Source organism: Manacus candei, unplaced genomic scaffold (genome assembly GCF_025592945.1).
Source record: "Manacus candei isolate 608988 ecotype Guabito, Panama unplaced genomic scaffold, ASM2559294v1 h1tg000071l, whole genome shotgun sequence".
Taxonomy (NCBI): Eukaryota; Metazoa; Chordata; class Aves; order Passeriformes; family Pipridae; genus Manacus; species Manacus candei.
In genome coordinates, this window is record NW_026138119.1 from 4987702 (window position 1) to 5013906 (window position 26205).

General features: G+C 45.0%; 1 protein-coding gene across 2 annotated transcripts in view; it reads right to left on the minus strand.

Moving 5' to 3' along the window:
- Nucleotides 1-26205, minus strand: part of ABL1 (ABL proto-oncogene 1, non-receptor tyrosine kinase) — a 78683-nt gene that overhangs the window by 14848 nt on the left and 37630 nt on the right. The window contains exons 1-4 of one of the 2 annotated variants that reach the window (XM_051807809.1): nt 16979-18044; nt 8204-8377; nt 7147-7442; nt 1491-1763 (exon numbers count right to left, since the gene is read on the minus strand). In XM_051807809.1, coding sequence (XP_051663769.1) covers nt 1491-1763; nt 7147-7442; nt 8204-8377; nt 16979-17063 — 828 coding nt within the window. In that variant the 5' untranslated portion in view covers nt 17064-18044. Of the gene's footprint in view, nt 1-1490; nt 1764-7146; nt 7443-8203; nt 8378-16978; nt 18045-26205 lie in introns of those variants that run through there. The other variant, XM_051807808.1, reaches the window with a different exon arrangement.

Below are 26205 nucleotides of genomic sequence, written 5' to 3' on the forward strand. Positions count from 1 at the left end.
CACTCCCCAGTGGAACATGCTGCTCCATGCTACATTATGAACCACTTTTAGCAGTGTTTCATTAAATATTTATTTGATATATTTGAAACAGCCATGGTCTGTATTAAGGTTTCTCCTCTGCACAAACAGATTTGATGGGATAACATACAATTTGTCTTTGTTGAGGGGTTTTAGAGAGAAGAGAATGAAAGCAGGATGAGAAGTCTGAAGGCGTCGGGAATCCTCACACTGCAGCTCACAGCAGGAAGATGTTACATCAAGCAGTGTTCCAGGAAAGCACTGAGTTCTCCTCAATATAAAAGAGGTGTTTTCTTGAACCTGGTCACATCCCAGCTCACCTGCTCTGCAGCACTCCCGAGTGATCCCGAGCAGGGACAACACTAGATGTCACTCGCTCCCTGTGCAAGCAGCACTTGGACTCCCCCGCTGGGAGCAACAGCAGGAGCCTCCAGAGTACAAAAAAGGCCAAAATGAAAATACTTTCTGCAGCCATAGCAACCCAGAAGTACTAAGGCAGCCACTGCTCAGAGAGTAAGGATGAAATATTTTCCCGAAATCAAGGAAAGGTTCTTCCCCTGGCACTAAAGCATCTACACAGTTCTCTCCACTTCAAAAATTCCACTGCAAAAAAACCAAAAAGAAACAAACAAAAACCCCTGTTCTGTTTGTTTCTGCAAGACCAAACCACGTCCCCATTCGAGGAGAAAGAACATGGTGTCAAGTTCGCATAAACTCCTATTAAGCAATCAAATGCAATGTGTGCAGATGGTGCCAGAAGATCTCAAGACAGTTTTATAAACATAGATGAATTAAGCAATGACCTTATGAACTCACAGAGCACTATTTGCATTTCAAGAGACAAGGAAACCAAGACACAGAAATCAGGGAGCAGAGCCAGCAGCAGAACTGATTATCCAGTTCTTCATTAAAGCCACTTATGAATTTTAATACATCTTAGCTTGGATACCCTTTTTCCTCCTCTTGTGTGTTTCGATCAGAAGCAGCTGTGAACAATTGCTTAAGACTTCCAGGTACACAGGGAGCTTGTCTTTTGGGAGAGACGCCACATAAGACAGAAAATCAAAACATGTAAAGCCTCCCTGAAGCACAGCCTTTGAATTTTGTGTTGACTGACTCATAATCCACAATTTTCCTTAACACACCAGATTGTGCTGGTGTGTTCATCCGTGAACAGCTCACCTTTACCACACCCTGAATGCGAGACACCACGGCACTATTTACTTTTCTAAGGTTTCATCCATTCTGAAGTAAAAACTGTGCTGTTAACATCCTCCTTTGTTTATATATGAGTGTTTCACGCATCGCATAAAACGTAGTAGGATCAAGCTCTTTCAGAAATTAACTATTCCAAGCCTGCAGCACACAAAGGAAGGCCCAACATCAACCCAAATTTCTGACCAGGGCTAAGGGCAGGGCAGACACCCCGAACTCGCGCTTCCTGCTGGGAACGTTCCGAGATTGAGTCCTACCTTTAGAGTCTTCACGGCCACTGTGAGGTTGTACTTCTTCCAGACTCCTTCATACACCTCTCCATACTGCCCTCCACCCAGCTTGTGCTTCATGGTGATGTCGGTTCTCTCGATCTCCCACTTGTCGTAGTTGGGGGACACGCCGTAGATCGTGGGCTTGTTGCGCTTGGGCGCCGGGTAGTGCAGGGTGGTGATGAGCCCATCTGCCACGGTGGAGTGGTGATGGACCAACTCTGCCAAGGTGTTGAAGCGGCTCTCTGAAGACACATACAGCTGGGAAGCAAAGAGACACAGAAAACTCGTTCAGGTAACGCACGCTGCGGTAGGAATACGCTCATACGTAGAAACCGCATCGCAAAATTGTGAAAGCGGAGTGTTGCGCTGCTTCTACTCAAGCTGCAAGAACTATGAGCTCCACAAGGTCTTGTAACCAGCTCCAGAGCCCAGAACAGTCACTGCTTACATGGGAAAGGCATCGATTCAGGAGAAAATACATGCACTTCGCCAAAACAAAACAGGGGGAACGACTGCAAATAGCACCAGACTGACATGCTGCTGCTTGAGGTGTCTCTTTTCAAAAGGCTGGTCAGTAAACATTGTGGGACATTTCCTGGAGAGTGGGGGGGGTTGTCAGCCTCAGTGTCTCAATTTCACTATTTCTATTCAGGTTATGACATTTCCTCCTTGAAGTGTCCTTGGCAAAATGGAGGTTTCCCTGCTTTTTCCTAAGCTTCTGCAGAGCATTAGCATGAAATCAGGGAGCTGGTCTGCTCTGTCCTTTTGATGGGCACTGATCGATAGCACAGAAGTAAAATCATTACCACTGAATGAAAACCTGCTGCGAGGCATGATAACCCATATTTGTTACCTTCTTAACATTTATACAGAAGATCCATTTTAAGCCTAAAATCCTAGTAAAGATAACAGACAAGTGACTCCCTCCCACCAGAGGGAAACTATCTCCAATTTTCATCCTCAAGCCCAGCCTTCTGCCAGGCAAGGTGACAAAAGCTAGGGATTTAATTATTTGAAAAGTGATGCTGGTTACACCTGAAGGAGAGGGAGAAATCTTTGTATCAGAGTGCACTTTGCCTATGCTGGACACAGAAGATGGAAGAGCTCCATTTCTCACAAAGGACCAAGGTCTGGCAAGGGACAGACTCGCAGGAAGAACAGCACCATGCTGGCCACCCAAATTTCTGTCCAGTCCACACACTATTCCTACTGCTCATATCACATGCCAATAGCTATGATCAAACTTCTCAAATGCCTCTGAATTGTTGGATATGCACTCAACAGGTTCTGCATGTGCAGTGGCCATCTGTCAGGGATTTCAGGAGGCTGGGAAGTTGACGGAGCTGCCAGGCATCCAAAAATCCCAGGCTTAGGGTCAAATTCTGTCTCTTCCACCTGGACAGAATTGCTGGATGGAAAAAGAAGATGCACCAGTGAACTTCCAGCAATAAGCAAATATGTCTAACAGAAAAGGGAGATGCATTTGCAAGAGGGAGAAAAAAAGGTGTGCAGGGAGGGACAAAATCCCCCTCAAACTCAAATAAAGTCTTTGTACTGGAGACTGGCAATTCCTGTATGGATACACCTCCTTTGCAGGCATCTGTTTACTATACAAACTCATAAGGAGAATGAGAAGAAATATTCTGAAGCATATGGGAGCACAGGCACTACATGCAAGAAAAGGTGAGGGAAAAGAGCAGTTCTATCATCCAAGGAAAGAGGAGTAATGGATGAAAGTGCCTCTCCCCCTCAGCATCCTGCTTGCCCACATCCCTACTCAGGTTTATGAGGATGAGCCACAAACTTATGTATGTCCAGTGACTATTATGGTCAGAATTGGTAAAAGCTGATAATCTATGTGTGTCATGGACTTATTTGGAAGAGATGCAGAAAGGTAAAATGCTCAGCTCAGGCACACTGTAACTGGGAAAGGGGAAAACAAACACAGCAGTGAACGACCTCGCAGATCAGCCACAGTTAGACTGCAAGGTACAGGGAGGCCATTGGCTTTCCAGCTATGGCCTTTGTAACACAACAAGGGCCCCTGTAAGGGTTCTGGGAAGTGAACACTAAATAGCATTTGTCATCCAAAAAAGGCAGCTATGCTGTAGAAACCTACCTCGCCAGTGGTGGGAAATCACAGCCCTTGTTAAAGGTTTTTTGATGTGCAAGGACACTCAGAGTGGAGGGTTTTACACCCTGGTCTGGAGAAATCTACTTTCCCTTCACTCTTGTTTTTCTTTTGCTACAGATGCTGATAAAAAAAAACTCTGGGGGAAATTCTAACTCTAGAAAATAAAGGTATCCTCCTGGGGAGCATGTTCACAACCCTCTACCAAAATGAGTTGGATATTGTTTTGGTAAAGTGACCAAACCTCATTCCAACACCACAGCTAAAAAAAAAAAAAAAAAAAGCCCCAAACAAAAAAAAAACCCCTCCAAACCCCCACAACACTTTGCATGGTCAGTGAGGTGAAATCACCTAATAACAGATGTTCTGAAAACAGAAAAATGACAACATAAGAGGCTTTCACAGCTGCTTGGTGCGAGCGACCAAGCATTAGCTGGTACAACCACAATTTAAAACAAGCCATGCCTGTTTGGGAACAACTTGAAGTACTTGCAGTGGTATGAGCAGTTCACATGTTACACCGAGGATTAAAATCTAAAAATATGGATGTAGAGAAAGCTGGACTCCAGGATTACTTGGAAGTATTAGAGAAGTACGGAGAAGGAAGCTGCCCATGGTTTTATGACAGCTTATATCTCATAAGAATTGGAGATATCTGTATTTAGTGTGACAGATTACATGATCTTGTTATAGAAGGAGAAGAGGCTAAATAAATGGCCAAAGGTTTCAGAGAAAACCTGCATCAGGATGGAGGACATTCACACCAAAAAAAATCCATGAAGGTCCCTGATAAAGGAGTGAGTCTGCATCCGAGTTCAGCCATTGGAGGGTCCAAGAGACTCAAGCAGGACATGAATCCTGATTCCTTAATGCTGAAGACAACAGGATTTGAAGAACTAGCTGGGCAAGGCTGTTTATTCAGTTGGTTACTCAATAGGAGGCTTTGCCTCAAGTACTATCAAGTCAGGAAAACCAAGTCCTCTGTACCACGGAAGTGGTTTACCAGATGACTGGCTGCACTGTGCCAGCCAAATCAAGCAAGCTCACTTTTAATACCTTCCTTAAAAAAAACCCCAACCAACAAAACAAAACATTAGAAGGTGGTCCGGAAGAATATGACCCATTGAAATGGGAAATAAAGTAAAAAATCCCAGAGAAGTTTTTTTTAAAGTTGTTGAAGCCCAATGCATTCGGTATCACCAGTACTAAAGTTAAGACAAACAAACCTCTGATCTCTTCCTAGTCCCTTCAACTTCCCTCCAGACAAAGCCTGGGTAAGGCTGTGCAATGCAGGACACACATTCCTCTAACACCTCTTTTTCCTAAAGCATGTTCTCTCAGGCAAAGGATATGATCCCACCAAAGCCATTCATCCTTACTGGAGAACTTGCAGACATTAAATTCCCTGGACAGGCTGGCTAATGATACAGCAGGCTGGGGAGGCCCCAGGTGCTCAGGGCAGTGAAGGTAAGAGCTTTCCTTTGGCACAGCCACGCTCTGCTGCAAAGCTGGTAACTGAGTGTGACACGAGTAGCTCAGAGAAGGAACCTGCTCCAGCAGCCTCCATTCCGCAGAGGGACAAACAGGGATATTGGCTGCTTCTCCCCCCAGCTCCTCAGCTTTGACAGCCAGGGACAGTGTGTTGGAAGAGCTCAGTGTCCCCCAGCCCAGCAGCAGAGTGGGCAGCACATCTGGCACTAAGCTGTCACAATTCACTGCCCGGCTCATTAACACAAATTGAAAATGATGGGGTTTAACACGCCAGGCTGCAAACTGCAGCCCATGATGCATGGACATGGCAAACTGCCCCTTCTGCAGGGATGCTGGCACTTGGCACAACACCAGGAGGACTGTGGTACCTCTTCACTTGCCCCTGCATGCAGAGGTGAAGCACAAAAGCCACAGCTCTCTCAGCCACTGCTGCTCAGTTTAGCATTTCCAGCCACCATGAGCTGCAGTGCATTGTTCCGACCTGCACCTTTTCTCAAAACCACCAATTCAAACAACTTAGTGGGAAATGAACAGTTAACCTGGCTAATACAGACCTGAATGGATTATTGTAGCTCTGCAGAACTGTGTTTCTGGGATAAAAACAGCTCTGCTGGGATGAAAGCCCTCACATGCCAAACCCTTTTAACAGCTCAAATGGAGAACATGTGCTCTCTCCTCACGGACACGTGTTTATTTACACCAACCGAAGGAGGATTCGGTTCAAAACATTCACATGTGAACACTGCTCATCTGCCAGCATCTATGGGAATAGAGGGACTATGAGCTACAGAGACAGGAGGAGGAATAATATTATTCCAGATTGCCATGTAGCCCTTCAAGTATGCTGCACGCCACAGTGCTGATGCTGACCACAGAGTGTGTCTACATGGGAGGGAAAAGGAAGAATCAAAGCACTGTAACTTGGAAACACGTTGCCTTAAATAACATGGTCAGAATTGTCTCAATTACAACCTGTTTGCTAAAGCAGGCAAAAAGTATTTCATCACTGAATAAAATCTGTTTATCTTATTAAAGGTTTCTGAGAAATAAGGAATGTGATGTACTGGTTCCCTATGTTTTCACACTAAAGATTTTGCTGGCAGTATTGCTGTAAGAAGAGTGAAGCTCTCACAGGACAAGGGAAAATTGGGCACAGTGGGCCACTACTGTGCTTGATTATTTCTAGTTTTTTCTTTTGAAGTGATTTAATGGCACAGAATCTGTCATCTATTAGATGCTGGCAAGAAGAGCCTCAGCAGCCATGCTCCAGACCCACACTTCAACTTCTGCACAGGATCTAAAGAGACACTGCTTAAAACAGATTTGTTAAAAAACGTTTTCCGAAATCCAATGCCAGTAGAAATGTTTCCATGAAATTCAAACAAAAATCTGTGGAAAACTACACTTTTATGCTAACATTTCTCTGCAGCATCCACAAAGCACGGCATTGCAACACTGCTACAGCACACAACAATCTAGGGAAAAAATGAAGGAACTAGGGACACAGCCCATATAAAAGTGAAAGTGCCTACCCGTCTCCAATGATCACGCTGAAATACTGTAGAGAAATCAAAACAGTAGTTAAAAATACTGCAGAATAGCTCAAAAGCATTCTGTCCCTAATATTTACAGGATTACTGTAATAATTACAGCAACAGGTGCTGACTTTTCTATTTGGCAGTCAAAGAGATTCTCTTTTGAACATAAGGGACAAGAATTCATCCTCAGAATCTCTTATTAATGATCTCCATTACATTCAGCTCTGATGTAACTCTGGTATCTTCTACCTTAAAGTGTTTCACTGCTGAGCTGTATTACACCACAGTTTGCTAAAGGAGTAAAAGTGTTTTGCCCCGGCCACGTCAGAATCTCAGAGTTTACTGTAACTACAGATGACAAACGCTGTGCTCAGGGTTCAGAGCTGCTCAGCTCAATTGCTGCTGTTTGACCTCGTGCAGTCAGCGGACAAAAGCATCCCAGCCCGGTTTTCCCTCAGGGTTTGGATGTCCTGGAGCCTACCTTGCCGTCGGAGGCGGTGTTTATCCGGTAGTGGTACACCCTTCCCTCGTACCGCAGGGAAATGGATCTCTGGCCCGGGCTGCTCTCGCTCTCCCGCACCAGGAAGCTCCCGTTGATCCCACTGCTCAGGAGGTACTCGGCAGCGTTCCGTGACACCGGGCCATGATACCAGGAATGCTTCTCCAAACTGTTCACGGGGGTGATGTAGTTGCTGGGGACCCAGCCCTGCCCGTTCTTTGTCTGGGCCTCGCACCACTCCCCGTTGTGATTGTAGCCCAGGACACGGAGCTTTTCACCTTGGAAAACAGAAAACGTATTCACACATGGCAAACCTGGCAGCTGAGGACAAAGATAGGTTCTTTCTGGCTAACAGATCACTAGTAATCTCCTAGAAGAAGAGGTATCTGACTCAGCAGGGAGCATGTGTTTCTCTTCAAGCTTGAGTGGACCCCTCCAAGCCAAATAAAGTCACATGCTTCAGGAGATTTTCAGGCTCTCGTGCAGTTCTGCACTAGCTCCAATACTGCTTGAGCTTAAAAACTCAATCCAGCAAATTTTATTTGAACTGAGCTGGTTTGATGGAGCCAGGAGAGAACTGGAGTGGATAAACAATTAAAAAGTAATTTCAATTAGCAAGGTAAGTAGACGTAACTTGGAGTACATGTAGTGTTTTCTTACTCGATCCTTCTGGTCCTTATACCTACATACACAGTCATTTGTCATACAGGGACTGTGTTTTGGAGAACTATGAAAGTAGAGGCCAGCTCCAGTGGTTCTTGCTTAGTTTAATTTCTCAGTTCAAATTCTTGCTCCTAATGGAGACCTTAGTTTTGAGAAACAGTTTCTCGTTCAATGCAACAACAAAAAAACCCAAACAAAACAGTTTTAACCTTTAAAAAGGTTATGATTCTGTGAAATACTTGTATTTGTTTAAGAAGAATCCTCACAGTAAAAAACAATTCCGTAGGGTTTAGTGTATAATTCAGTTATTTCACTGTGACTTTTCTTCCTATGCCTTCTCACACATTCTCAGTGCCATTCTGCCCAGTAACCTTACCTTTAGTTATGCTGAGAGTGTTGTCCCCACTCGCCACAAAATCATACAGTGCAACAAAGAGATGGGGATCATTTTCACTAGGGCAGGACAGAAGGTTTTCCTTGGAGTTCCAGCGAGCTGCTTCGCTCAGACCTTGGGGCTCAAAGTCTGACACTACCGGTCTCTGAAGGGCTTCTGGAGGAGAAGGAGAGAGAGAAAGGAAAAACCAGGTTCATTTTGGCTGATAAAAGCCATCTGGTCAACCCACGCACTCTGACTTTCTAATTTGCATTGTTTCTTGACACGTGTGCTCCTCATGCATCAGAAGACAGATGTGGACAGCTCTTCAACGCAGATCTCCTGCCACATAGGCAGGACACTCCTGTTCCAGAGCTGTCCTCCAGCCTTCCCAGAGCCCCCAGCTCCTGCCTCCCACAATACACAGGAGAAGGAAAGTCCCTCTCCCTCCCTCCCTCCCTCCAGTAAATGCAGCTCACGTAGGCTGTTTGCTGCCTGCAAATCCTTTGGCTCACACCTAGCTGCTGGAATGGTTAGATGTGAAAACAAACCCAAGACCTTTAAAAGGTAAATCCCTTAATTATCCTATAAATGAAATGGCCAGAATGTGCGGCACAGAGAGCCAGGGAGGGTGAGATTTCTAAGACATGGTATTTAAGGAGTTAGGTATTTCTGTTCTTCACAGTATTTTTAACCACTTTCTTCTTATCTGAGGACAAGGCAGTGCCTTTTTTGTTGCCTCCTCTTGAAACCAGAGCACAGCAGTGAGCACACTGGGCACAATGAGCTGTCTACATTTCTAGGAACCCTGAGAAACCTTCAGAGAAAGAGATTCCTAGAAACTGAGCTACACAGGTGAGTAAAAACCAACCCCCAAAGTTTTTTGTACACTGCAGCACACTGGGCATATAATATTCTGTGATGATCAGGCAAGTCCAAGTCCAGCAAGGAATTTTATTGCAGTTGCTCCTGCAAACTCCCCCGCTCTGGACAATGAGTGAAGAGTTTGGGGCAGTGATGCCCCAGGTAGTTGTGCCCCCTCACTTCAATGTGCCATCCCCAGATATTCTGGCAGCCCCACGTGTGACTGTGTTAGCACAAGCAGACCAGGACAATAAGTTGTGAAACCCTTGTTTTTCGAAGGGTCATTTTCCATCTGGATGAGTTTTTTGAGCGAGGTCACAGCACTGCACACAAAGCACTACGTCAGTGCAGCTCTGGGGACAGGAAACACGGCACTGTCACATCAGCCCCTTGCGCCACAAAACTGCTCCTCATTACACAGCAACAGCCCCCACCTGCTGAATCCCTCCTCTGCACAGGCAAACACAGCAGGGCTTTGGAGGGAGAAATACCTGGCCAAATGGTTCCTACATTATCAGGTCACCTGGGAGCACAGCTCACTCTTTATATTTGTAGATTCAAGAACTGATACAACTGACACCAGAAAACATATGGAAGTCAAGTGTGGATTGGGACAGGTCCAAACTACATTCCCCAATGGAGAAATGCTGAAAAAAACACGCTCCCAACCCTGCAAACACTAACAATACACAATATTTTCCAAGCTTTGGTGGTATAAGTGCCACTATTCACCCACAGACAATCTGGCGTCCTCCATGTGTTGGTCAGGTCACCACTGGAAAAGGCTCTCTGGGTGGTTATTTATGTACATGAGTACTACTGTATTCTTTGGAAAACACAGTATCCTATATGTGAACAAAACAGCAAATATAGATACTGCTGGGTCTGTTTTCCCAGCTAAACCGTATCTGCAAGGAGATATATTTTTGAAAGCAAAATAATTCCACTTTCTACACTCTTCCAAAGTAAGAAATGTGTTGGGTGTTTTTTTTTCAAAGCACATTGACATCCTTGCCTCCCCTTCCTGTGTGTCCTCCAGAAGAATATATTTTAATAGCCTGAGTTTGTTTGAAGAGGGACAATGAATAAAGAAGGAGGAAATCCACTTTCAGAATAAGCTATAATCATTTCACCATGAAAATGCTTTGATCCTGTCAAGCCCATTAAGCTCCCTTATCAAACACAGGGCACTGCAGTGACTGGAGATACTCCAAGGAGTTACACCATCAGTAAACACCTGGAACAGACAAACAGCAGAGCTGTAAGCAGCACATACACAACCTCAGCGAGGAGCCACACCGTGATGCTCTCCCCAAAACAGCACAAACCAGCACATGCTGCTCCGTGGGATGGACCATAACCTCTGTTAGGAAGGAAAATGCCTCCCACATGGGGCATAGATTCGACAGGAAGGCAGGAAATCCAAGGCAGGCTCCCCTCCAACTCCAGCGCGATCGCAGCCCAGTGAAGGACGGATCATGCACAGCCATGGATGAGGATGTGGGAGGAAAGCCAAGCGCTCCACAAGAATCCCTCCCTTGTGCCCAGGGATGCTGGGACTGACTCACTGCACACGGATGCCAAGGTATGTGCTTCGATTCATCTGTGAGACAACACTGTGCCAAGAGCCAACAACACCCACAGGCTGCAGTGAGAGAGTCAGGGAAGGCAGGTTTTGCTCGATGACATTCCTACACACACTGACTCAGTGATAATGTCTGCAAACCCAAGGACCAACAAGAGCAAGGGCTGTTAAATACACATATGAGAATGTGCGAAACTGGAAAACCACCCCAGTGGCCCAGGATGCCCATATGTTCTGTATCCCCCAATGTGACCCCACTGTGCAGCAGCCACCAGCACCCTGGTGTGGGTACATGCTGAGCATGAACCCCGCTGTGCAGGACAGAAGGATGGGGAGACGCCAGACCCAACTCTTGGATTGGGTGGGGCTGGTGTTTCCAGAGGGCAGAACCCCAGGTTAAGAACTGGGGTGGGGAATGAGAGGATGGGCGGCCAGAGAGGGAGGATGAGGCCCTGAGTCAACACGGAGAAGAGCATAAAGGAAAGAGCAGAGTTGTGGTGACCCGAGTGTAGCAGAAGCTTGATAGACCGTGACAAAACACACTTTTAAAGGGCTGGGCCCCAAGAGGAGGCTGTCAGCAGACTGAGGACACAAACCTATGAAGCGAGAGAAGCAGACAGGACACGTCCATCTGGGAGCCACGTACAGCCCGGCTGTCAGCAGCGTTTATCCCCGCGAGCGATTCTCCGGTAAATTCGCCCAGACATTCCAGTCCTTCAGAGCAGGAATCAGACATTGCTGTTCATACGTATTGAGGGTCTTTCTCAACAGCTTCCTCGCCTCCTACTGCTGGTTTTAACTACAATTTTACAGCACTTTCTGAGCTCTTCAGTGGGCCAGATTCCTCCTAATAAATCAGCCTGGCTGCTACACCTACGGGAGGCCATCCTGGCACGGCGACGGGGCAGGAAGCAAAAGTAATTCAATCTGTTATCGCTGCGCTGTCGTTCCTTCCGTGCATCCACTTTGTCTTGTGCTGCATCCCAGTAAGACTGTCATTTATTACTCTGATCATACAGTGCTCTGGATAACACCTGGATTCCTGGTAGGAGTTCCGAGGCAGCGCTGTAATTCAGTACTCCACTAACACCAACTAAATGATGACTCTTAATTAAAGTGGTGCAGACTTTGAAGTAAGACAACAGCAGCTTATATTTTGAGGCACTAGGCATAAGAATGTCATCATTTCCCTCCTAAATTAAGTTTTTTACCAGGAGATATTTATGCTTGCACACTAAAAGGTTTCGTAAGGGTAACTATCTCCTGCTCATTACTGTTTATACAAAGCCATGAATCATCGTTAGGGGCTGTGTAAGAAGTTCTCAGACATGAATAATTCTGGTCTAGATCAACGCAAGCAAATTTCCTTCCCAATGTAAGGGAAGGGTTGGGAAAAAAGGCAGGAGCACAGAATTACACTCGGCTTCTCCATAGCTGACTGCAAGGCAGTCCCGAGGGAAGGAGGAGACCTCCTGTCTCCCTGCAAAGCAAACATCCTGTGGGCTTACAAACTGTGCTGGCAATTTTTCCACAAGGTTTGTAGAGCGAGGGAGAGCAGAATACATCTAGTAATCTCTTTGGAGGTACAGCACATGCCACCTAAACCTTCTTCCTCTACATTCCCTGTACTCTTCCGCTGGAAGAAACTATGATAAATGGCAGAATAGTTATGGATATTTAATACATCCAAATGGTCCTGACTCTGAGCACATAAGATGGAGCAGCTGCCTCTCTGTTCAATATTTCCTTAGTGACCCTCATGGATTCCCTATGCCTGATGGAATATGGATTTAAAAATTTATAAAAAAAAAAAAAGTAAACCCTATCTTCCCAAAAAAGAAGGAAGGATTCATGTTTTATTTCAGATTCATCCCTTTAGTGAGATCAGGGTCACGAGGACACTCATGGCTCCTGCTGCAGTGCCTGTGCTCAAAGGGGCCCTCACCACCAACTGAAGGGCTGGATCTTGTCTAACACTGAGCTCCCTTGGTGGTGTGCTGTCTCCCCCTCCTTCTGATTCTGCCATCATCAAACACATCTGTTGTTTTTTGTTTGGTTGTGGGTTGTTTTGTTGGTTTTTTCTGGAAGTTCACTCTTACACAGGTCTGTAGGTTCCCCCTGAGCTCATTCACTGAATTTATTCCATTTATAACCCCTTAGTGACATGGCAAACATCATCTTTCCCCAGTCAGCAAATCACAGTTGTAGATGGATGGAGTGGAATAGGGGGCACGGCAGAAATTTGGATTTTATTCCCAAATCTGCTACTAAGCTGCTTCCTGACCTTAGACAATAACCTCTGGGAGAGGAAGGGGAAAGAGTAACAAGATCCAAGTGAACTTCAGTGACACTTCAGTATTTCTGACAACTTCACCTTTCCAATTTTAGGTTTGGTTTCCTTATTAAGGGAGCAAAAGCAGTGATGTGTGTCCATTTCTGAGCCATGGGAAGGGAATGCACCAAGCAAGAATCACCAAGATTTACTGTTATATTCCCCTGTTTTACTAAGCAGCCCCACAGACTGCTCAGGGAAGGACTAACATGTCTGTAGATGATCAGTTTTAAGTCTGAAAACAGTTACAGCTTTCCCCAGGAAATGATAATCCTTTCCTCACCACATCCCATGGGAAATGGTAGCAAAGCACCATCAGCCAGATTTTTAAATGAGGATGGGACAGGCAAGAACCACTGGAACAAGCACATAATTAACACGCCATTACAGAGCCAGAAACGTGTTTAACAGCAAGAACTCTACAAGGGGAGGCAGCAACTCCAGCTTATTGCATTTGCTCTTCCTAACAGGGTGACCAAAGCCCTCCCTGCTGATCCTGGTGACATCAGGGCAGGATGAGTTGCTGCGTTGCTGATTTGGCTCTGGCTCAATATGTGCCCAAACACATTAAAAACCCTCTCTCTCCAGGAACAGGGCAATGGCTACAGGCTGCTGCTCCTCCCCAGGGTTGTCTATTCTGCTGTTACAAGACACTCTTAAAAAAAAAAAAAAACAGAGAGAGAGAGGCAGTCTGACAGCTGGCAGGACAGGAATCATTTCAGTTAGAAAACAAAAGGACTTTACTAGTGTCCCCAAAAAGTTTTTTAAACTTCACAGTGAACACTGACAAGTTTTAAACAAGGCTTCTGCCTTTCAGTGGTAGAGCCAAGCCCAAAAAGGCAGCGAGAGTATTTCAGCCCCTATTTGGGACATGGACACGTTCTGTTTTCCTGATCAGATTGGCAGCACTACTCGCTGTGCCTCTTCCCTTCTACTCTTTACCCTTTCTTGGTGTGAAGTGGGTGAGGAATTATTCACTTTGGCAAAGGCAGAAAGGAGAAAGCAGATGACAGAAATTCAGATCTGTCACATTTTAAAATAATATTTACTAGTGGGAATAGAAATGAGGGCAAAGAAATGCCCAGCTCAAACATCAATATGAAAACTCAGTCATCACTAGAACCAGTTGAAACTTATTTTTGATGAAGTTAAGAAAAGATTTCAGCTTCTTCAGGGAGCAGAGCAGCCTGCCCATGCATAGTACCACACACAGCCATGGGCCACAGCACCTGCCAGCCCTCCACACCACCACAAAGAGGATCCACAAACAATCCTCATTCCTGCAAACTAACAGAGCATAAAGGCCTTTCAGAAGGGACCACCATGAAAAGAAAACCACATTTCTGATTACTTGGTCAAAAGGACATGTGGCTGACACTAAATCAGCCCTACACCAAATCCGGACTCAGAAAAGTATTCTCAAAAAATGTGTTTAAAAATACAAGTAACAGACTTGATTTTCTTTTGATTTTTGCTATTCATCGACCAAGCACTGCTATGTTTTTATAAACACACAAAATACAAAATAAGAAACTGAATTAAATAAAATGTCATCCATCCTCCTGGCTGCAACTGGTTTTCCAAGCACCTAATGTTTAAGGTTTCCTAAACTAGTAGTAAAGAAACTTTCAGCTTTCCCTTTGTCCTGAACAGCTTCCCATACAACTAAGATATCAGGAGCAAAGTTAAATCCTCCAATGATATCACCATCATCTCCTTAATCCTTTCAGAAGCTTCACAGAGGCTGTGGAACCCCCGTGGGAATGGACTGGCCATCACATGCTGCTCACAGGGATCCAGGAGCAATGATCTCTAGTTTCTGACCCTTGACATAAAACTGTCCCCTTCTCATGATCTGCCAAGCTTAAGTGGTTTCTATCAAAATTAACAAACCCGTATGTAAAAACTCGTTATCTTCTTAAGGGCAATGCAAGCAAATGGTTTTCACTCATGCCCTTGGAGTTCAGGGGTTTGGGACAAGCCACCACCACTCTTTCTAAAGAGTCCTCAATAGCACTTTCAACCTCATAATAATTTTAATAAGAAAGCTGCCCAGGAATACCATGTGGGGACCTTCAGCTTTAGAAAGGAACAACAAAAAATCCTATTTTTTTTTTAATTATTTTTTTTTTCCCCACCAGATGAGTATAGATTCTCACTTCTTACCCTGCTACCCTGCTTTCCAAGAGGTCCCCAGTAGATTATGAGGGTCCTGGGCTGCCTGTCCTGACTGACTGTCACATCGTGGTCGCAGTTGCCACATCTGTTCACCTTTAACACGCCACTCAGCTTTGCCCCATGCTGAGCTGAGAAGTGAGACTGAGCTACTTTGAGAGAAGACCCTTTAAAAGTTCAATGCTCGTTTCCCACCCCATTATTAAAAAAAAAAATAAATATGCAACGGCAGTCTCAGGGAAGCAGAAGGTGAAAATATTACAATATTAATCGTGTTAATGATCACGTTCTTAACCCGCGCTGCCGATATGGCCAAGTTAAACTATGTTCTAATCCTATTATGCAACTGCATTGCAAAGTGGGAAGGGGGGCAGTGGTTGTAAGGAACACAAAAGAGAAAACTTGCAAAAACAGTCAGGGTAACACCCTTGTAACATCATCCTTTAGCATTCATTTCTGCAGGGAAGAGAGGCCCCAGATGCTCTGCCTGTTCTCCCAGGGCTGTGTTGAAAGATCCAACGGCACAGAGAGGAGGCCCAGCACAGCTTGGAGCTCATTCTCAACACACAGACTGAGCAATACCAGAGGCAGGGGACACAGACAGAGGTTTTATAGACTTAAAAGATCACAGAAGAACTCAGTCACAGAAAAAGATCAAAATTACTCATATCCATCTACCCTCTGTTTGGTTTCTGAAACTTTGAATAAACAAAAAAAGTCCTCTGGAAACCGTTCTTTGACTTTAGAGAACAGAAAATTCTTCAGAGCCACTAAATGCACCCGACAAACACAGACTCTTGATCCAAAACTACTTCAAGTGAGTTTGCCACGAGCAGCCATTTGTAGATTTTGAGATTCCTAACCTATGAATTTCCGAGGGCCGTTTCTGCACCGAATATTTGAGAGTTGAGCAACAGCGACTCGCGATAGGCCCCTGGAAATCAGCTGCTGCCTTTCGTGCCTCTGATTTGATGAGTTAGCACGGTCCTCCTGGCATGTGGATTATTTTTACTGAGGCAACATCCAGCAACACAAAAGAAGTTGAAGGAGCCTGGACGGCCCCAGTGGGTCGGACACAGGGGCTGGGGCTGGATGGGGGGACTGTAACGCTGCTCCACAGGTGGGGTGTGAAGCCATGAGGTCATGCCAAGCAAGACCTCACCCCAAACTCCCCCCACCCAGCACGGTGCCTCAGTCGCCCAGGCTTTCCATCCCAAGTAGTTGAGTCCATATGTTTAACATCTCATTGTCTACAAGCAACCATGGGTGTGACTCAAAAATCACTTCTCAAAAGCAAGCATGCGAGAAAATTCAGCTCAGTGAATGCCTGTGGAGAGCAAACTTAGAAGGGGATAACCAAAATTAACTAAGACATTATGCGTTAACTCACGCTGAAAATATTTTACGGATGGACTCATCTAAATTCTCTTCTTGAGTCTGGAGTTGGGTTTTTTTAATGTCCAAAATAAGGGATATCTTCCCTCGAAAAAAAAATAAATAAAGCTGAGGCCTGAAGATACGGATTTGTTTATGGGCTCGGCAATAAGATCACTTGACATTTTACAACCATAAATGGTAGAGCCGCGCTCCCTCTGTATAACTGCACTTAATGAAAGGCACCTGGGTCTGGACGCCACGAACACCCCTCGGTTCCTTCACCCCAACACCCAAAAACCCAGCCTGAACCTGGGCAGGATCAAACGTGCCCCCAAGCCTGGCCCCAACTTCCAAGAGAGGGATATAACTCGTGTCCAGGATAGTGGAGGGATCGGGTTGTGCCCCCTGGGAGCACGACCCAACTCCAGCCCCTTTGGGTACTCACCTTCCAGGTAGCAGCTGGAGGAGGAGGAAAGCCCCTTCTTCGATTTGCAACCCACCAATTTCAAGCAAATCTCCAACATTTTCATTTGTTAGAGTTTGGCTTCGGCTGTCTGGTTTCCCTTCCCTCCCCCCCTCCTTCAGCTTCTTCTCTCACTGTGGAATTATCCGTTAAAAGTCTAAAAAGAAGTCTGAAAAGATCCGGTAAGAGTCAGAAAAAGTCCAGGAGAAGTCTAAAACAAAATATCCAAGAAAAGTCGACGAAATCCAGGGCTCTGAAAAGCATTACAAGGGTGAGCCTGAGAGGCGGAAAATCCAGGGGCCCCGCATCTCCTCTCCCAGGGAGTTAACTCCAGCCATCTTCCCTCCTTCCCAACTCTTTTGGCGGGAGAGGGAGGAGGAGGGGGAGGGAAAAAAAAAAAAAGAAAAAAAAAAGGAAAAAGGAAAAGAAGAAAGAAGAAAAAAAAAAAAAAAAAAGCGAAGCCAACCAAGTTGGGCAGAGTCAGTCGTGCCGGGCGAGCGCTGGGAGCTGGGGCTCCGCTGCCAACAAAGGGCCCCTCAGCCACCGCCGGCCTCCATGACATCAGGCATCCAGCAACGCCCTCGCTCCTTAACCTCCTCCTGCCTGCGCCTCTCCCAGCAACACGGAGGCCAGGGGGAAAACCAACAGGTTTCCCACTCCTGGGAGAGCCCCTGCTCGGTTTGGGAAGGCGGGGGGGAAAGGAGGGATGGAGGAACGAGGCTGCTGCGCTGGCGCTTTGTGCGCGGCGGTTGCGCCAAGCGAAGTGTGGGCGAGCGGCAAAGTCTTCAAAGCGTGTCATTGCACAGCGGATTAAGGGGCTGTTGGAACACTGGGAACGGGGAGAAGCAACTGGAGAGCGATGCCCATTTGTAACCCGGCACAAAAAGCGGCGGGGGAGCTGGAGCTCCTTCCCAGGGATCCTGTCTTAGCATCCCTGTGCTAATTACAGGCAACAGGACTCAGGTTTCAGCTGATGCAGTGACACAAGCAAGATACTGCCAAAAGTTTTCGCTCTCCCACTACCTACTGTTCTTTTTCCTTGCAAACTGTGCCCTTCCCCTGCAGGTTTCTCAAGGCTATGTGTTAATTAGAGCTCTCTGATTTTGCATTTTTTATAGATTATTTTCTAGCATCGTCATGCGTGTCCTTTTTGAAACAACCATCGCTTTTGTCACATATATTTATCTATATACATCTCTCTCTAACGGAGATAGCAAACTGCAGTTTTTTCCACTCAAAAATCCCCTTTCATCTCCCAAACCTCGGGGAGCTTTTGCTGCTCGGAGCAAGAGGTGCTCAAGGGTGTAGAGCTCATCAGGGGTGCCAAACAGAGAGGTTGGGGAAAACGGCCTGGGAAGCTGATCCCGGCACAAACCGCACTGCAACGTGTGGAGTGCTTGGTGTGTCACACACAGAGCCAACAAAGCAGCAAATCCTCATTTCTGTCCTGAAAGCTTGCCTTCACATTCTGACAGTTTATTTTGGCAAGGTTACTGACTAGCTAGTGCTCTTTTGCCCTCCAACGTTTTCAAACACTGAATACTTGAGGGGAAACTGCATGCTTCCAGCATCTGAGGACCATGCCTCCGAAACAGCAAACATTGCTCAGACTCTTTAAACATTATTTTACAGCATTACTTTGCCTCAGCCTTCTGATCCATGGGGTGTACACATGAAAGACAGCTTGGAAAAAAATCCCTGATCTCTCAACCCGTGCTGAACTGCAATAATAGCATTTGCATCTTTTTTTTTTAAATACTTTTAAAAGTCTCATTTCTAGCAGAGAAATAATCACAGTAAGGACAGTGTGATGTTCGAAGCGCTTTCATGTTTTTCTCAGAAAACATGAACGTGGATATTCCCATTTAATACATCAAGAAACAGTGAGAACATTTCAACATTTCCTCAATTCAGACAGTTCAGCAAAGAGATGAGGCCCCAGATGCCATCCCCACCTCTGGGAGGCTGCACAAGCTTTGTGAAGACAATGATACAGTTCCCTCCACGCTCTCCCATCCTCCTTCCACTTCTGGAGGAGGATTTCTATTTTATGGAAGCACTAAAGTTTCAAGAGAAACCAATACCTAATCCACTTGTTCCCTTCCTGCCTAACATGGAACTTGTGTGGAAATGCACTGGGAGAGAGGAAAAAAAAGGAAAGAAAAAAAAGAGGAGTTAAACACAGATTTGGAGGAGAAAGGTTACATAAATCACAGAAGGAGCTCAGTCCTCACGTGCTTTGGCCCATGTTTAGAGAACTGGGATGAAATGATGTCTTAAGAGCAGACCAAGCATCTTGCACACAACTTCTTTTCCATGTCAGGAGCATCCCCATCCCTATCCTGCTACTCCTGCAGCTGTAGGAATGAGGAATCCCCACAGCATTCCTTGGCAGTACAAAGGCTGTCCCCCATGAACACCACCCAGACATTACAATTAAGGTGAACACAATGAGCACCAGCAGAATTAATGTGGATTACATTCCTGATGAACTCCTGGGGTTCTTATTCCTGAAGAAGAATGCCTCATCTCAAATTAAATTAACCCGCTTGCAGAAGAACCTCACTGCAGGAGAAACACATCCACTTGGGGAGTTAAACACAAAGAGCTATCCTGGGATAACTTCCTCTGTAGATAAACAAATTAATTCCCTTTATGCTTCCAGGCAGACACGCTTGTGTGGTCCCTGTGCTACAAACATCATCCTTCAACATTTCCTCTTTTGTCTCATGGCAATCTGGGCTGTAAATACTTAGAGCAAACACCCTCTGCTTTTCCTGAATGTCATGAAATTAACTGGTGATACAGAAATAAAAGCCATATTGGTAGTGTCACACAACCTCTGCCACTGTTACAGCTGTCAGCTATTAATCCCTTTCAGGTTTGTTTGTCATATACACATCTTAGAACAAAATCAGTCATGAAACGTGCGCAGAATTCTGGACTACAATGACTGATGCAACCTTCAACTCAGGCTCTGTGTTGCAGAATAACAAAACAATTTGGTTGGGATCAGGTTCAGAAGGTCTCCAGTTCCTGCTCCTGCTCAGAGGGCAGCTATCTCTCTAGATCAGGCTTTTCCAGGCTTTTTGCAGCTAAACTTTAACTGAGTCTGCTGAGCCACTGAACACTTTTCATCCTCTCGCAGCTACCCAGCTTTGCCTTGCTGCAAGTTTTAAGTGTTGCTTCTCCTCCTTCTGCTGTGCACCTCTGAGAAGAGTCTCCAGCCACCAGTTGGGTGGTTATGAGAGCACTGGGACCCCTTCCATCCCCTCTGCTCTGTCCAAGTTAAAGGCAGCTCCCTTGGCCCCGGGGGGCACCGCCGGCTCCAGCCCCCGCCAGGCTCCCTCCGGTGTGTCAGCATCTGCTCTGGGGGAAGGAGGGAGCTGGACAACGTGCTCCAGATGTGGCTTCACAGGCGCCAAAAAGAGGGAAATAATCACTTCCCTCGACCTGCTGGCTCTGCTCTCGTTAATGCAATCCAGTATCCATTAGCCTTTATTGTTCATGCTCCTACAAGAGCACAAACCTATTCAGCCAACGGCCTTCGTGTTTGAGCTGTTTCTAGCAGACAGATATTTGTTCTTTACTTTCTTAAAGCTACCCAAAATTTGAGGACAGGTTTTTTTCCCCAAAAGAGGATGGTCACACACACAACAGCAGCAGCGAAAGGACTGGACCCCATGAACAGAAAGTGAGTTTTGGCATGATCCCACGTGTTAGCAGCTGGAGTGAATTTTGTTGCAATACCATTAAAAACAGCTTGAGTGTTTGTCGCCCATTTAAAAGCAGAGCTTAATTTTGGTTTAAAATCCTCTTCTGAAACATGGAAAGATAACAAAAGTTGAAGTCTCAAACTCTGGGTATTTTTTGATAGTCCCAGTCAGATGATTTGGGATGGAAAAAGTCACTTGAAAACATCACAAAGTAGTGGTTAAAGCAAAGGAGTAAAGGAGCATGCCAGAAAAAGAGCAGATTCTTTCTTACAGTTTTGAGTTACCTGTGCCTTATCTTTCTCTTCTATAAATGCAGTTGAGAATTTCCCCACAGGTGATAAACTGGCACTCAGTGCCAGTTGTTAAACACTTTTTTTGTCTCTGGAGCAACAAAATGTAGAATCACATAATTTGTGAGATGTGTTTTTCTGAGTAAGTGATAAGATTACATGTGATTTTGGGCATCCATAGGTCAACTGTCTTTAGGACTAAAAATAGATCCATGCCACAGAACACTCCCATGCTACACAGTTCTCTTCTGATAACATCTCTCACATAGTGGAATAACACATTCTATCACCATTACCTGATTAAAAATGTATATGTATATGAAAATGATCAAAGAAGCCTCTGTCGAAATCCATGAATGACCACAGCATGTGCTACAGATGCAGCTGTAAGAAAGCTGCTCTTTGATCCAACAGCAAATGCAGCATTGCCTGTTTTCCTGGGGATTTGTCCAGCTTTGACTGACAGATTCCAGTTTTACTTTGGATTTTCAGGTCCTCCACTATTAAACAACTTCATCCACTCTTAGATACAAACTGCCAAATGTTTGGGGAGATGCTGGTGTCTGTTAAATAGAGACCAGCCACTTTAAAATCCTGGCTACTAAACTCTACCTTCTCGGCAAGTGAAGCACAAGCACACTGGTGGAGTCTTGTAAAGCTGTTTTTGCAAAGAGTCCAGCTTCAGCGGATCAATTACATTGATTGAATCACAAGAGCTTTGAGAAATTCCTTCTGCCAAAGAAAGCAGGGCAGAAGGTGAGTCTGAGACTGGCAGGGTTCGAGGTGAGCACACATCCCACACCCAGCCCGTTAAAAGCTACCTCAGATTTAAGCAACTGTCTCGAGTCAATCACCTCTTAGTCTCAAGGAATTGTTCAGACACCTTGTAACTACTCCAAAAGGATGAGTGGAAACAAGTCTTCCAGGCTACTCCAAGGTTCTTTGCTAACTGGAAATGACAGCACTGCTCACAAGGTGATGACGTTTGGGATTTATTTGTAATACCTGCCACGTAACGGGCAAGAGGGGGAGAAAAGTCCTCCTTGGTGTGTGCACACAGAATGACTAAATCAGCCCAGTAAAACTTTCCAAGTGTGTTCATGCACCTCAGGAGAAAGCCCAAGCAACCAGGATACTGAAGGATCTCCCAACTTCCACCATTCTGGTGAGCACTAGGAATCCTTAACACCACTGGCTTTAGGAATGCACACCCAGATAAACAGGGCTCAAGTGGTTTTACTGCTCTGCCCACATGTGTGTGTGTGCCTTCAGAGATGTGTGTAATGTGTACTGCCACCCCAACCTTCTCCAGCACTGCCCAACCTCAGAACCACTCCACCTGTGCTGCCAGTGTCTCTCTTCTTCCAGCTTTTTACATAGAAATCTCTGCCTTTCCTTTTCCACTTCATACACAAAGCATTTTTAGAAACCACTGTTCTACCTTCCTGTTTAAGCTCTTCTCAAAATCCAGCTGACATGTTTACAACAGCTAGTTAAAACAGCATGTTAGAAACAAAAGTCTCTTGCTGCTACTCTGACCATGCTACAATAGGCATTATTGTAAATAAAATAAAAAAAACCCCACACATGGATTTGAACAAAGGCAAGTTAACACCTGAGGGCAAAGAGTGTTTTCCTTCCTTCAGCCACCATCCAGCACAGCATGAACAGCCCTGCAAGAGCACAGAGAGGTGTCTGCACCTATACTGAAATATTAACACTTCTGGCACTTGGACTTTGCAAGTCCCAATCTCACAGGAAGAAACTTCAAGAAAAAAAGAAAAGCCAGGTTACAAAAAGTCCACTGTACACATCAACGGGAAAGCAACGGGTTTTGCAATAAAGCATGTGCATTTGTTGGGTTTTCTCCTTGATTTAACAGATGTTTGTTATTTGCAATTTTCATGAGTGAAGGAGGAGGCTGGGAAGTGATGGGATTTCAGAGATGGGACGCTCAAGTATTTGAAATTCCTTTCAAGCAACAGGGCAGAATCCTTATTTTTTAAGGTAGTAACAAGGCAGAAGGCACTACTAAATTCCTGCAGTGCTGGTCTGTCTTCACTGTACTCATGTAAAAACACAAGATGGGTTGTGGGCTCCGCAGGGAATTGCCTGGGGTATTAGGATTTGAAGCCTACAAGGTTAAATTCAAGTCTAAACAGCCTCGTCACAAATCACTGAAAAAGTTTGGGGCCTCTTCCATTAAATGTTTTTTTGAAACATCTGCAGGCAAAGAAGAAATAAGAAGTTTCTTGCACTTTTCTGATGTAAAAAAACAACAGTGTACCTTAAAGATACAAAAATTGCACAAATTCCTACTCACTGTAATGACTGAACTTCCCTTGTCCAGGCAGTTTATTAAGGTTGCAAAAGAGGGAGCAGGGACTGGGAGTTTCTGTGCAATAGGTAGAGTCACATCAGTTTAGGAATCCTACTGAAGGTCAGTGTTTTCTGCCAGACCAGGGAGGAGAGGACTCACAAGACAGCCAGGATGCAATCAGAGAAGATACATGCTTGGAAAGTATCAGCAAATAAATTTTAGAGAGATTTCTTTGCCAAATACTGACTCAGATCTTGAGTGGGAGCATTTCCGTATTTCTTTTAAATGAAAAGGCAAGGAAATGCAGATGAAAAAATTAAAGTTAAAGAAGAGGGTAAAACTGGGAGCTCAGAACTGATAAGTTTGTGGGCTTTTCTTGAGGAACTCCGAGCACGTCCACAGGAAGAGCCAGAGGGACCAGTAAAGAGGGTTTAGTCCTGCCAGTAACTAAGTGGTTAATGTCTCCATTCAAGAGCTGAAAAATCTGCCAAAGCAGAAGAGCAGGCCTCAGAGATCAAATTACACATGAGGAGGGGGTGGAAGAGGAGAAGAAGAAAAGAAAACAAGTATTACTGAACCACTGCTGCAGGAGACCCAGCGGGGATTAGGAGGAACATGGAAGAGGAGAGGTTTATCCAGCGCTGGCTGTAAACACACACTGGTCCGTGCCTGCACCTTGTCACTCCCACTGTGAGAACACTGACCTGTCCTGAGCACCTGAACACCAGCCAACTTGGAAAACCCTTGGTGCATCAGCCACTGAATTCACATTATGGCACCAGCTGAAACTCCTTTCTCCCCAGCTCTCTCCACCCAGGTGATTTGGTTGTGCTGCATTTTCTCCCCCAGCTGGAGAGTTCAGGTTCAGGTCTGGGCACAGATCTATGGATGTGTCCTGCACTTCTGCTGCTGCCACAGGTATGGGAATCACCAAAGTACTTGAAAAGCAAAGAGGAAAAAAACCACACAGGGCAAATAATAATCCACAAATAAACAAATAATCGATCAAACCTAAGAGCTGTTCAGCTCCTTTGCCTTAAAGTTGATTGCACAAAGGAGGTCTCACAGCAGTATTAACATTTTTACAGCCATTTCCAGGCAGGTGAAGGTTCCCCTCCCAGCCACACATCACTTCTATCCTCGCTCGCCTAAGCTGTTCCAGCACTGAATTCAGCAAAGATTATTGTAATTTTCTGAAATGGAGAAAATTTCAAGTACCATACTCAGCAACAGGAGAGAAGGATAAATTCAATTGCAAAGATCATTTTTCTCTAGGGATCTAATCCTAAACAGTGCCTTTGAACAGTATCAGTATCGACAGACAGTAACCTTTACACCATACATGTTTCCTGACACTGCAATCAGTGTGCTTTTTTTTTTAATTAAAATAAATAATAATAAATAAAAAAAAACCACAAAAAAACCCAACCCCAAACTCCAAACCCCAGTGCCTTCCACTCAGGAATTCCAGACGTCACTAATTCACCCATAGGGAAATACATATTATTTTGAGAAAGAAGTAGAAGCCCTTTGTAACTACAGAAATAAAAAATAATCCGTATAAGTATAAAAGATGCTATATAAAGTCATTTACAATCACTTGATTTGAATTACACTATTTATCCACCCACTGGATCTACTCTTAGCCTCCCTCAGATGTGCAGGTAAGTGCCTGGTGCTCCACAGCACTAATTGCTTATTATTACCAGTGTAAGAAATTAAATATATGCTCCCAGAAAGGAAAAGCTTCCAGTTAATTAGAACTGCCTGCAGCAATGGTTCCCTCCAAACAGTTCAGCATTTTATTTTGTTGTCAGGACACAATATAAGAAGTTTTAAGAGTCCTGCTGGGACTATGACGTAAAGGCAGGACCAGTGTTTTTTCCTGTGAAGACTGGGGCCAACAGGAAGAAACTGCAGACAGAAATAAGCTGCTTCACCATGAAGAAAGGCAAAAATAAAATGTATATATACACCTCTGTCCTGGTCCAACTGGAGCAGGGATGCAGGAAGAGGTCTCCAGTTTACTCATGCACTGCTGAGTGCAAATGCAGTTTGAATGCCTGACCTAGTGCTAAACTCTCACAAGGGTTTAACACACTTTTTCAATTCCTAAACATAAAAACACATTTTTATTTGGATTTTTTTTTTTAAAAGCTAGGGAACATACCCCCCCAGGTCACACCATCAAGACAAAGCAAACGTCTGATGCTGAATTCATAAGGGGCAAAATCTCTTAAACTAAACTCTTTCAGGATGAGTTTTCCTCGGTATGCTTAGAGTATCATGCTTGTCATATCTGCACTTAGATTTAGAAAATGGCATGAGACTGTGGGATACCTCCATGTTTTCTGCCTTTCCATGCAAAACTGGCAAGAAAAAGGAAGGTGTAAGAAAGAAATCAGTGCTACTGACCTCCAGTAACCCCAAACTCTGCCTGTTCCATGTATGTTGAGAAGTCCAAAATTCCTTCCTATTCACTCCCTCTTTACCTGCCCACCACTAATGAGAGCCATTCCCAGAGCAGATATGTTACATGTGGTCTGAGGTTTACAGCTGCTGGAGTAAAGACTGGAGGTTCTGTCTGCCCACATACCAGACAGAAAATAGAGAGAAGTGCAGAGGAATCAAGGAATAGTGACTGCCAGCACCCTACAAGCCATCTGACCCTGCACCACACTGGCCCTAGAGCTGCCACTTCTTTCATTTCAGGTTCAGCCGAGTCACTTCACTGTTCAGGGAGAGAAGTAAATCTTGAGGATCTGCACAAATGATCAAACAAACAAACACAAAAGTAAAACACCTGTCACTGCTTTGAAAACTGGCACAATGGAGCAGGAGGGCAGGAAGCAGGAAAGCACTACAGGTTGTGCTGACAGGGAG